This window comes from Pelobates fuscus, chromosome 6 (genome assembly GCF_036172605.1).
Source record: "Pelobates fuscus isolate aPelFus1 chromosome 6, aPelFus1.pri, whole genome shotgun sequence".
Classification (NCBI taxonomy): Eukaryota; Metazoa; Chordata; class Amphibia; order Anura; family Pelobatidae; genus Pelobates; species Pelobates fuscus.
Window position 1 is genome coordinate 290,756,927 of NC_086322.1, and position 13,860 is coordinate 290,770,786.

Genomic DNA, 13,860 nt, shown 5'->3' on the forward strand with positions numbered 1-13,860 from the left:
CGATGCAAACAGCCCAACGAGAGTTTGGAACCACAGTAGGGAAAATATGTAGCATGTCACTAACTCATATATATATTCCCTCACATCTGCCTCTCAGTGGGTACGAGTTATTCATCAAAGAGAAATGCTTGACAACCATTAGTCAAAAAGGGGGCTTTAAATGCTTTCTCGATCTGGTTTATACTTGCTATATTCTCATTGGTTAACGCCTGAATTTGGTGGACAGACTGATTGATCACCATTATGACAGGATACTATAATACCCAACACACCGAACTTAGAGCTAGCTATCAAACAAAAAGATAGGAAAATGAAGACGAGGGATATTGGTTTAATACCAGTCTTTAGGATGGCCGAATGTAACTCAAAGAAAAAATCAAGATGAACTGCCCCTGAAAACGGGAGGGGGAGAGGGGGGAAGGGGAGGGGGGGGGAATAGTCAGGAGCAAAAAACCTTCAAGGATAACAGAAGAGCCACAATACAAGTAAACAAGTCAAGTTTAGAATAACAGACATCAGGAGAGGTAGGATCAAGCTGGGTTAAAGCCAAAATAAGACTGAACAATAGAATCACAGTCTCAGGTATTCAGTAACCATGAAAGGACAATAGGTAATAAGAGTTAGGGGTATAAAGGAAGTACTAAGAGCTCATAGACTAACATAAAAAATGCATTTGCCAAAACATTCAGCTATAATAGCTCTCAACAATCATTGATTGATGGCTCCCATGAGTTGACGTTCAGACTGTGGTTCACTAAATGACATGGTAAGGCTAGAGTTCAATGTCAAAATTGTAGTATCAATGATGCATGGAACACAGGTGGTGCTTTGAATGGAAGCAGGTAATGTGGCACAGTAGGAGTGTGGGGGAAGGACTTAAGGGTTTTATGGAGACCAAATAAAGATGTAGGTTTTGGTATGCAATGCATGATGAAGTATAAAATTACAATTAAAAAATAAATAACAAATATAGGAAGAACATTACATATAAACAGTCTTGATTCTAATCAAAATTATGATCTGGCAAAAAAAATTATTAAAACAATAACATTTAAACAAAGGTCATATTAATTAGGAGTGCTAAAACTCCCTTTCCTGATTCAAAGACCATCAACAGTTTGGGACAACAGCAGGGAAAATGTGTAGCGTCACTTACTCAAAACAAAGAATGGTGACGTACTATCTGTTCTTCGGATGTTGAGTTTAAAGCATGATGTGGGGTTCCTGTATGTTTTTATGAGGATTTTGGGGTGTTTTTGTGTTGTGCTCTTTGTGGCTGAGAGATAATTATTTTAGCGAGCCTCAACTCGGTTATCTCCAAAACACCATGGCAAGATAAGGCACCATGGCAGGATCACTGTATTGTGAATAGGGACCCCATGCTGGCAATACTTGTATAAATACACAAAGACTATAACATGACCTATGTGCAACTCTGGTCTGGCCATGACTAGTCCCAACTTCCAGTCAACTTTTTCCCTACTTCTAGACTCGCTAGAAAAGCGCTTTTTTAGGGGAAGGTGCTTTAGACTGTGTGGAGCGCTCCCTTCGGGAGCCAGGGGTAGCACCCCTTATTTTGTCTACAGGAACTCCTGACATTTGACTGACCAAAACACTAATCACTTTGGAACTCTTTAAGGCATGGACCACGTGTGCTGCCGGACACAATTTTACCACAGTGGCGTTTTGTCATCTCTTCATGGATCCTGGCACTCTTTTGCCAACATGAGTGCTTGGATCAGAGTTATCCGGGTATATATGATGCGTGGGTTTCCTGTATATTTTTAATGCGGTTTTCAGGGTGTTTTTGTGTTGTGCTCTCCATATCAAGGTGATAATTAGTTTAGCGAGCCTCAACTCAATTATCTCCCAGACTCAGAGGCACCAGGGCGGGATCACTGTATTGTGAATAGGGACCCCATGCTTGAGATCCATGTATAAATGACCTTGTTGAACATAACAAAACCAGATCTACTCCCAGTATAAAGTCTTGACTAATGTATGTGGAGTAAGCTATACCAGCATTAATCACTACTTCGTCTAGAAGGAGCTATACCACTACGGGAAAGGAAATTCTTTGCCGACCATACTACGGTGGTCAACCACAGTGTCTATATCTATTCTACACTGAATGTATTATTTACATCTGAGATACCAGAAGAGACAGAAAGAAGGAATAAAGAACACACTTTGAATTTATGAAGACAATAAGAGAATCAAAAATACTGTTTATTAATTCACTGAAAATATGGTCTGGTTACAGGCCCCTAAATATCAAAATAGAATAGAGATTGGGATGTTACTGTAGCTTCATGACAGAGGAGAATCAATGATGGTAACTGTGAGAAGACAAACAGAATTGCTACAATGGTATCAAGTAGAAGACAGACAAACTTGCGACAAAAGAATATGAATTGGACAAAGCATTTATTGTATCTCAATAGAATGTTTTACAGGGGAGAGTTGTTTAAGTAGATTTGTCTGATAAAGATACATGTAAACAATAGAAGGAATGATCATTTTCATTTAATTATTAATGGTAAAAATTCTAAAAAATGTCAAAAATAAAAAGAAGTGACAATATTATGATAACTGTATTGTTATATTCTTTCTACAAAATGAATATTTGTATTAAGGACTTCCCCCTGCTGGAGAAACACAAAAGGAAAGTGACAGGAAATAGTTTGGGGGAAATCTAGTTATTTGAATGTAATTTTACTTTTGAAATATCCTAAAATGCTCTTAGAATATAAATATTAAACCTGGGAGATGGAGCTAAAAGCACAGAATATACACTCTAAGCTCAGACTCTGCAAAGCCCAAAGAAGATCAGATAAACAGGTATGAATCTCTTCCTCTCTGTGAGACTTTCTTTACATGACTGGATTCTGTTTTGCTTATAATGTTTTGTTTTTGTTTTTGCTTCTCAGTGACAATGACTTGTGTAGTTTTAAAGACCCTCCTCATCTTGTCAAGTCTGATCTCCCTCATCTATTCACAAAACTGCAAGTGGCTCCGTCCTCAACAGGAACATTTGAACAAGGAGATCCTTCAGAGCTTCAACCAGATGGTGGGTTTCTGGTAGCCTCCTCACCTCTCCTCACCTGGCATGATATTTGCAAAAATTAAAGAGGATAATTTTTAATATTAATTTCTCCACCATTTTCAGAGTCTTCTTGAAATAACTTATGCAACTTGCCCACAAAATGCCACAGTGGTTCCTAGTATTGATGATCTCTACAACATCTCACAGGTAGAGTAATCTTTGTTTTAAAAGAAGATCCTTTTTGAGTGATCTCCAAAACTAGAAATTAATCATCTACAACCTGCAGCTTGATAACGGAAACAGACAGACTTACACCTATTCTATTTCTCAGGTTGAAGAAGCTGCTATCGCTGCTCGTGACGTTACAAATCAAACAATCAGGTTCTATAAAAGAAACCATCAGAAACTCCAGTGCAACGAGAAGGCCTGGGAAAGAATGGAAACGCTTCTCGATTACCAGCTAAATTTGCTGGATGATTGTGTAAGTGTCATAATCATGTATTGATAATTTCAGGATAACATTAGAAGATGATTTTAGTAAAAAAATGTTTTATGTTTTTTCAGATCCCAGAAGGTGAAGGGAATCCTCAGTTTCAACAAAACATATCCGAATATTTCATTTTATTACAGAAGATTGTAAATGAAGAGGTAAGTATTATTTCTCTACGGTGTTACCCAGCATATCTTCTTCACATTCAGGATGTTTGAAAGCATTACAAGAATCGATGTAAAACTGACAAAACAGAATCTTGTGAAAATGTTTACAGAGTATAAAACATTCTACTGTCTCTTTGTATCTTAGAAATAATATCTGTTATCTTTCTATTTCTCTTGTTTGACATTTATCGACTTGTTCTCCATGCCCTATCCTCCACTGTCTGCTTCGAAATTAATTTACATTTTCTTTATTAATTCCGGTAGGTGGATACATGTGCTCGTACCGTTGTTCAAATAAACATCAAGAGGAATTTACAACTGGCTGCCCTACTATCCTCTCGAATGAGAAGAAACCATCTCCTGAAAAACATCTCTGTGCTCTAACAAGCTTATCTCGTAGAATATTTTGTATCTTTCTTATGTTCATCCATTGGAAGGAATTACTACCCACCTTGCTTATTATGGGACCAAAAGGCGCTTTAAAATCCATGAACATTTAAAGTTATAGAGCAAAGTCGATTTCTGTACAGCCAAGCTTGAAATGGTAGCTAAATGACTTCATAGAGCACCATTTCCTTCTGTTTCTACTTCTGTAATATTTCCATAATATTTAAAGTATTTATTTATTTAATGTATTTTTTTAAACTGCCATTTGTTTATATCTTTATATATATATACATATATTTTTTTATAAAAATAAGTTAAAAACCTGAAAGTTTTCCCTTGTTTATGTTTCCTGATGTACAATAAGGTAATTATCGTTATTGAAGTGTCGGCTATTAACAGTTACAAATGTATCAAATTTTGTTTAAATTCTACATGTGGAATAATGTGTGCAGTTCTCCAGTCTTAAATTTATTTAACCACCTGAATAGAATCCCTCAGAACAGCACAGATATGTAAGACAGTTGTTGTCTAATTTATACCTGATGCAACTAATCAAGGGCTTCATTAGTTGCACCAGGTGTTCTTAACCTGGAACACTTGAAATACCTGAACTGGCTAGGGATTTGTTGAATGTCACATTAGACTGCATGCTAGAAATATGAACAAAGTCAAAAGAATAGTCCACAAAGTGAACTCTTCACAAAAGAATAAGAGATCAGGAAGAGACTAGGAACAGGATACAAAAAGAAAGTGACAGCAACAAATGTTTCTAGAGACACCGCTGGAAGCATAGTTCGCAAGTTCGAAGTTGAAGTAACAGTGGTTACACTACCTGGATGGGTCAGAAAAAAGAAGCTATCAATGACTGCAACCAGTTTTCTGAGAAGGCAGCTTCTGAAAAACCTTTAAGTAACTGCAAAAGACCTTGGTGGCAACAGGCACTGAGGTTTCAGAGAGCACAGTAAGACGAATAATAAACGCGAATGGTTTCCATGCCAGAACTCCACCTTTTAACCCAAAAACACATGAAAAGTCGTCTACAATATGGCCAATATTATATACATAAGCCAAGGAAGTTTGGGGATTCGGTTCTGTGGAGCGTTGAAACAAAACTGTAAGTTTTAGGCACTTTAGATTAGCGGTATGAGTGAAGGAAGAAGAATGAAGCATATGTTGAAAAGAACACTCTGCCTACAATTAAACATGGTGGTGACTCGTGATGCTTTGGGACTACTTTGAATCCTCTGCACTGGAAACCTCCAGGATGTGGAAGGCAAGATGGATTCATTGAAGTATCAGAAAATCCTAGGAGAAAACATTATGTCATCTGTAAGGAAACTGAAGCTTGGGCGTCATTGGGCCTGCCAACAAGACAATGATCCCAAGCATAGCTCACATTCTACCAAGTATTGGTTGCAGAAGAAGTCCTGGGAAATTATGCAGTGGCCATCACAGTTACCTGACTTGGATCCCAAAGAAAATCTCTGGTGGAATTTGAAGACGGCTGTTGGAGCACGGAAACCCAAGTATATAACTGAACTGGAGGTCATTGTTGATGAGCAATGGGCTAAGATTCCTCAGGAATGCTTGCAAAAGCTGGTGTCTAGTGATGCAACTCATTTGCCGCAGGTCATAACAGCAAACGGGTGCTCTACTAAGTACTAAAAAGGCTTGCCTTGAAGGAGTTGAATCATTTTGAAACTTGAGAACTCATTATAAGTTGCATTTTCAGTTGAATTTGTGGAAAACACTTGACGGATCCGTTGTGTTGAGCTATTGCTTTTTGTTGAAAACAGCTTAGAGTCTGTAAATTTAATAAATAAACAATAAACCTGATTTTTAATGGGACTGCATAATTTTGATTACAACTTTATATATTTCCTTCATATCTACCACCTAATGGGTAAGGTCTCTCTATTAAAGAGAAATGCTTGACATCCATTAGGCAACAAGGGGGCTTTAAGTGCTTTCTCAATTTGGTTTACACTGGCTACATTCTCATTGGTTAACGCTAGAGATGTCCCGAACAGTTCGCCAGGAACTGTTCGCCGGCGAACATAGCTTGTTCGCGGTCGCCCTGGCGGGCGAACATATGCGATGTTCGGTCCGCCCCCTATTCGTCATGGAGGTGGGAGGGTCTGGGAGGGAGGGTCTGCTGCTGATTGGCTGGAATGTGTCTGCTGACTGTGAGGTACAGGGTCAAAGTTTACTCAATGATGACGAATAGGGGGCGGACCGAACATCGCATATGTTCGCCAGCCGCGACGACCGCAAACAAGCTATGTTTGCTGGCGAATAGTTCCCGGCGAACTGTTCGGGACATCTCTTGTTAACGCCTGAATTTGGTGGACAGACTGATCGAACATCAATATGACAGGATACTATTAAACTCAACATGCCAAACTTAGAGTCAGCTAGTATCTAACTAAGAGTTAGGAAAAAGAAAACCAAAGAATGTTGCGTAATACCAGTCTTTAGGATGGCTGAGTTTAAATCAGTGAAAAAAGAAAGATGAACTGCACCTGAAAATGGGTGGAGAATAGTCAGAAGCAAGAAACCTTCAAGGATAACAGAAGAGCCACAATACAAGTAAACATCCAAAGTTTAGAATAACAGACATCAGGAGAGGCAGGATCAAATCGGGTCAAAACCAAATAAGACTGAACAATAGGATCACAGTCTCAGGTATACAGTAACCATGAAAGGACAATAAGTAACAAGAGTTAGGGGTATATAGGAAGTACAGAGAGCTTATAGGCTAACATCAAAAATACATTTCCAGAACATTCAGCTATAATAGCTGTGATAATAATATTTAATATTAATTAAGTAGGATTGATTGATCACTATTGAGCAACTCAAACATTTATAGATAGTCAAGATGGCACCAGTAAGCATATAAGCACACATAGCACATATTACTAGATGCAGGCTTGAAGGCCTTATGCCACAGCTATTAAGAGCTGAAACAGCACTACACCTGTTTACTAAGCTGACACAGCACTATAAGCTGACACAGCATTTCAGCAGTTTGAGAAACGTATGTTGCCATCAAAAACTGATGTTGCCATCTCTAGAACAGTACAAAGAAAGCTTGTAGATAAGCGATCATTAACCGCACAAGACTTGGCATAAGTTCTGGTAGTCCTGAACAGTCTGGCCAACTGCCAGGTCCATCCAGCTGCTTGTATCAAGGTCTTTTGCTGGGCTGCACTGATAAGGAACGACTGTCTGTCCTTGAAGACAGGTATATAAGACTAAGGGAATCTTGCGCTCACTTGGAGAACTACCCACCTGTAATGAGGACGCGTGTTGCTGGTTTCTGCTGTTCCCAGAAGAGAGGGTCTCTCCGAGTGACTGCCTGAGTTCTCCCCAGTCATGTGTGGCAAGGAGACAACCAAGCTTCTCTAATGGTGATGTATACTTAAGCTGATATCCTGGATTGCAGGATAAAACTTACCAGGAAAGGTTAAAGGATCTTAACATGTATAGCATGGAGGAAAGACGAGACAGGGGGGATATGATAGAAACATTTAAATACATAAAGGGAATCAACACAGTAAAGGAGGAGACTATATTTAAAAGAAGAAAAACTACCACAACAAGAGGACATAGTCTTAAATTAGAGGGACAAAGGTTTAAAAATAATATCAGGAAGTATTACTTTACTGAGAGGGTAGTGGATGCATGGAATAGCCTTCCAGCTGAAGTGGTAGAGGTTAACACAGTAAAGGAGTTTAAGCATGCGTGGGATAGGCATAAGGCTATCCTAACTATAAGATAAGGCCAGGGACTAATGAAAGTATTTAGAAAACTGGGCAGACTAGATGGGCCGAATGGTTCTTATCTGCCGTCACATTCTATGTTTCTATGTTTCTATGTTTCTATGATATATCTAGATACTAAGCTGTTTGAAGTAAGTGCATGCAAATACTTAAATGGGAGCAAAACTTACTTTGCTAAGATCCCTTTGTGGATAATAAAGTGTAGTGTGAATTCTGATATTCAAATTGGTCTTTGTGTGATTTCTCTTTCCTATAACTCAATGTACTCTATCCGAACTGGGTTGTGTGCCCGCCAATATCGCTATAAACCTTATTAGGTATTGATTATTACTTTTTGGATATTGGTGCTTCATGAATTTAATGATTAGGCACAACAATAGCCCTCAACAATCATTGATTGATGGCTCCCATGAGTTGAAGTTCAGACTGTGGGGCACTAAATGACATGGAAAGGCCAGAGTTCAGTGTCAAAATTGTAGTATCAATAACACATGGAACACAGGTGGTGCTTTGTAGTGGAAGCAGGTAATGTGGCACAGTATGAGTGTGGGGGAAGGACATAAGGGTTTCATGGAAACCAAATAAAGATGTAGATCCTGGTATGGTATTAAAAAATAAATAACAAATATAGGAAGAAAATGATATATAAGTAGTCGTGATTTTAACGGAAATTATGACCTGGAAAAAAAAAATTATTAAAACAATAACATTTAAACTAAGGTCAAATTAAGGTCAAATTAATTTGGAGTACTGAAACTCCCTTTCCTGATTCAAAGACCATCAACAGATTGGGACAACAGCAGTGAAAATGTGTAACATGTCACTTACTCAAAACAAAGGATAGTGACGTAATACCTGTTATTAGGATGGTTTAGTTTAAAGCATGATGTGTGGGGTTCTTCTTATGTTTTTATGAGGGTTTTATGTGTTTAGCTCTCTGTGGCCGGGAGATAATTATTTTAACGAGCCTCAACTCAGTTATATCTAAGACTTAGAGGAGCTAGGGCAGGATCACTGTATTGTGAATAGGGACCCCATGCTGGCAATCCTTGTATAAATACACAAAAACTGTAACATGACCTATGTGCAACTCTTTGTGAACTCCGGTCTGGCCATGGCTAGTCCCAACACCCGGTCGACTTTTTTCCCACTTCCAAACCAGCTAAAAGAGTTATTTTTTAGGGGAGTGATCCTTAGACTGTGTGGAGCGCCCCTTATTTTGTCTACAGGAACTCCTGACATTTGACTGGCCAAAACACTAATCACTTTGGAACTCTTTAAGGCATGGACAATGTGTGCTGTCGGTCAAAATTTTACCTCGGTGGCGTTTTGTCATCTCTTCATGGATCCTGGCACTCTTCTGCCAACATGAACGCTTGGATCAGAGATATCTGGTTATATATGATGTGTGGGGTTCCTGTGTATTTTTTATGATGTTTTCGGGATGTTTTTGTGTTGTGCTCTCCATATCCAGGAGATAATTAGTTTAGCGAGCCTCAACTCAATTATCTCCCAGACTCAGGTGCACCAGGGCAGGATCACTGTACTGTGAATAGGGACCCCATGCTGGGGATCCATGTATAAATGACCGTGTTGAACCTAACAAAACCAGACCTACTCCCAGTATTAAGTCTTGACTAATGTATGGGAGGAAAGCTATACCAGCATTTATCACTACTTCGTCAGGCAGGAGCTATAACACTACAAGAAATGGAATTCTTCTCGGCCATAGTACGGTGGTACATGTAAACAATAGAACGAATGATAATTTTAATTTATTTATGAATGTTAAAAATTCTAATAATTTTCAAAAATAAAAAGAAGTGACAATATTATGATAACTGTATTGTTATAGTCTTTCTACAAAATGAATATTTGTAATAAGGACTTCCCCCTGCTGGAGAAACACAAAAGGAAAGTGACAGGAAATTGTTTTGGGGAAATCTAGTAATTCTAATGTAATTTTACTTTTGAAACATCCTAAAATGCTCTTAGAATATAAATATTAAACCTGGGAGATGGAGCTAAAAGCACAGAATATACACTCTAAGCTCAGACTCTGCAAAGTCCAAAGAAGATCAGATAAACAGGTATGAATCTCCTTTTTTGTGTGAGACTTTCTTTAATTGACTGGAATCTGTTTTGTTAATAATGTTATTGTTTTTCTCTTTCATTTTTTCTTTCCAGTGAAAATGACTTGTGTAGTTTTAAAGACCCTCCTCATCTTGTCAAGTCTGGTCTCCATCACCTATTCTCAAAACTGCAGATGGCTTCGTCCTCAACAGGAGAATTTGAACAAGGAGATCCTTCAAAGCTTCAACCGGATGGTAGGTTTCTGGTTTTCTCCTTACCTCTTCTAACATGTCAAGATGTTTGCAAAAGCTAAAATAAAACAAAACATTTTTTTCTCCATAATTTTCAGAGTCTTCTTGTGACATCTTCTGGAACCTGCCCACAAAATCCCACTGTGATTGTTAATATAGATCATCTATTCAAAATCTCACAGGTAGAGAAATCTTTGTTTGTAAAGAAGGTCCTTCTTGAGGGATTTCAAAAAATAGAAATAGTTTGACTAAAATCTGCAGCTTGATAATGGAAACAGATAGACTTACACCTTTTCTATTTCTCAGGTCGAAGAAGCTGCTATCGCTGCTCGTGATGTTACAAACCAAACAATCAGGTTCTATAAAAGAAACCATCAGAAACTCCAGTGCGATGAGAAGGCCTGGGAAAGAATGGAGAAGCTTCTCGATTACCAGCTAAATCTGCTGGATGATTGTGTAAGTGCCATACTCATGTATTGATATTTTCAGGATGACTTTAGAAGATGATTTTAATAAAAAAATCTTTATTTGTCTTCTCAGATCCCAGAAGGTGCAGGGAATCCTCAGCTTCAACAAAACATGTCAGAATATTTCATTTTATTACAGAAGATTGTTAATGAAGAGGTAAGTAATATTTCTCTACACTGTTACCCAGCATATCTTTTTAATCTTCAGGATGTTTAAAAACATTACAAGAATCGATGTAAAACTGGCAAAACAGAATCTTGTGAAAATGTTTACAGAGCATAAAACATTCTACTGTCTCCTAAATAATATCTGTTATCTGTTTATTTCTCTTGTTTGACATTTATAGACTTCTTCTCCATGTCCTATCCTCCCCTGCCTGCATAGAAGTTAATGTACACTTTTCTTTATTTATTCCGGTAGGTGGATACATGTGCTCGTACCGTTGTTCAAATAAACATCAAGAGGAATTTACAACTGGCTGCCCTACTATCCTCTCGAATGAGAAGAAAGCATCTCCTGAAAAACATCTCTGTGCTCTAACAAGCTTATCTCGTAGAATATTTTGTATCTTTCTTATGTTCATCCATTGGAAGGAATTACTACCCATCTTGCTTATTATAGGACCAAAAGGCACTTTAAAATCCATGAACATTTAAAGTTATAGAGCAAAGTCGATTTCTATACAACTGAGCTTGAAATGTTAGCTAAATGACTTCATAGAGCACCATTTCCTTCTGTTTCTACTTCTGTAATGTTTCAAGTATTTATTTGTTTATTTATTTATTTAATGTATTTTTTTTTATACTGCCATGTTTTTATATCTTTATATATTTATTATTTCTTAATAAAAAAAATCTGTTAAAACCTGCAAGTTTTTCTCTGTTTATGTTTCCTGACGTAGAATAAGGTCATTATCCATATTGTAGAGGCGGAAATCAAGAGTCAAAAATATTTCAAATTGGGGGGTGGAACTTATGTCTCCGGAGCTTCGTCGGACCGGTGAATAAAATCAATTACCTAGGACTTTTATTGTCAACAAATTATACCAGAAACATGAGGAGGTGCCTGCAGAAGGATGGGGCGAAAAATCAAAAAGCAGAGATTGGACTGACCCGCATTTTCTGCCGACAACGGGGAGCTGTTTCAGGGGCCGCATAACGTGACTGGGTCAAAAATTGCGGCCGATCTGGATGCCTTCTTCATCATCTCAAAGGACCTTCCCCTGCACAGTACACAGGACCTAAGCAACCAGGGACGCCCCAAGCCTCCTCCAGTGGCTGAAGGTACACCACTCCCTGTAACCACAGAGATCCTTACAAATCTCCTAGCTGACCTCCGCAGAAGCCTCTCAGCAGACAAATCCCAAGTCAGGGAAGATGTCAGGGACTTTACGTTACGACTAACAACAGTGGAAAAAACTACTCTGACACATGCTACACATATATCAGAACTGCAGAGACAGGCAAGAGATCTCACGTCTGCTCAGACCACCTTTCATAGCCAACTGGCGGCCCTGGAAGATAAGAGGCAGTGGAAACACCAAAAGATCAGGGCATAGCTTAGGGCATTACTTTGGCAGAGATATCCTACTAACTCCTAAACCAGCAAGGAACATTCAACTAGACGGCATGTTCTGACTGCCCCCTCCTCAGTCCAACAAGGTCCTGATCTTAAGAGACCTCCTGTTCAAATTTAAAAACCGACAAGATAAAACTGCCATCTTGAAGGCCTGTAGAGGGAAGACCCCATATAATTTCGAAGAGATTTTTCCCGCTCAACCTTACAGTGGAGTAAATCATTCAGACCTCTTACTACATCTGTCTCAACTCATGGCCTGAAGTATCACTGGGATGCCTCCCGTGCACTGGTTTTCCAGCACAATGGTGCTAAACACAGGATGACTGACACCTCTGAAATGGATGCTGTCCTGTCTTCCCTGGGCATTGCCCCAGCTTCTCTACCCACTGCCAATGTTTGTCAACGTCATACCATTTACTCCTGCAATATGTGGAGTGCCAAATGTGTCAGTTACTTTAATTGTGCATTTATTTTGTTGGGACTTGTCCCCTTTATTTCTTTTATATCTTGCTTCAACCTGCCCTAGATTTTCCATAGAGCCTTACCAGCTGCCTTACTTTTATAAAGCCATGACTAAGTGGTCTATATAGGCCGTCACTGGGTAAACGAGACCCAGTTAGCTCCTTTATTCTTGCAAATTGCCCTTCTCCCCCAGCTCCAATTGTACATCTTATCCCCATACCGATCTGGTGAACTTTCTCACCTATCACTCGAAGTTACCTCACTATATTGCCTGCTCTTTATATCACTATCTGGCTAGCTCATATTATAAGTCATACTGTTTACCTATTGATTTTGCTGTCTTGTCTCTTTACTCTTGTATGAATATCTATGCACTGCAAAAATAAAGAATTATAAAAAAATTAAAAAAAATGTACCAAATCTTTCTTAAATTCTGTATATGGTGTAATTTGTGCATTTTACTGGAAAATTTAAGAAAAAGTATTATTTTGTAGATATGCCGAAACTCCCTTTCCTGATGCAAAGGGACCCCATGCTGGCAATCCTTGTATAAATACACAAAAATTATAACATGACCTATGTGCAACTCTTTGTGAACTCCGGTCTGGCCATCGCTAGTCCCAACTCCCGGTCTACTTTTTTTCCCCAATTCCAGACCAGCTAGAAGAGTGCTTTTTTAGGGCAGGGTACCCATGAATATCAAAATAGAATAGAGATTGGGATGTTACTGTAGCTTCATGACAGAGGAGGATCAATGATGGTAACTGTGAGAAGACAAACAGAATTGCTACAGAGGTATACGTGAGAAGACAGACAAAATTATGACGAAAGAATATGAACTGGACAAAGCATTCATTATATCTCAATAGAATGTTTTAGAGGGGAGTGTTGGTTAAGTAGATTTGTCTGATAAAGATACATGTAAACAATAGAACGAATGATCATGTTCATTTAATTATTAATCTTAACAATTCTAATAATTTTCAAAAATAAAAAGAAGTGGCAATATTATGATAACTGTATTGTTATTATTAAGGACTTTCCCCTGCTGGAGAAACACAAAAGGAAAGTGACAGGAAATAGTTTTGGGGAAATCTATTTAGTTAATGTAAGTTTTCTTTTGGAACATCTTAACATGCTCTTAGAATATAAA

General features: G+C 38.3%; 1 protein-coding gene across 1 annotated transcript; it reads left to right on the top strand.

Annotated features, from left to right (window-relative positions):
* Nucleotides 1–832: 832 nt before the first annotated feature.
* On the top strand, nt 833–11,207 carry LOC134566200 (uncharacterized). Its single transcript, XM_063425907.1, has 11 exons — nt 833–842; nt 2,931–3,070; nt 3,170–3,253; nt 3,378–3,527; nt 3,611–3,694; nt 5,534–5,696; nt 10,063–10,202; nt 10,298–10,381; nt 10,506–10,655; nt 10,740–10,823; nt 11,088–11,207. The coding sequence occupies exons 1-11, from the start codon at nt 833–835 to the stop codon at nt 11,205–11,207; spliced, it is 1,209 nt and encodes a 402-aa protein (XP_063281977.1).
* The last annotated feature ends 2,653 nt before the right edge of the window (nt 11,208–13,860 follow it).

What these genes read in the sequence shown, in the direction of transcription:
- LOC134566200 (XM_063425907.1), top strand. An exon ending in AGAAGATTGTAAATGAAGAG is followed by an intron (nt 3,695 to 5,533) that starts GTAAGTATTATT and finishes GAAATTATGCAG; the next exon opens with TGGCCATCACAGTTACCTGA. An exon ending in ATCTATTCAAAATCTCACAG is followed by an intron (nt 10,382 to 10,505) that starts GTAGAGAAATCT and finishes TCTATTTCTCAG; the next exon opens with GTCGAAGAAGCTGCTATCGC.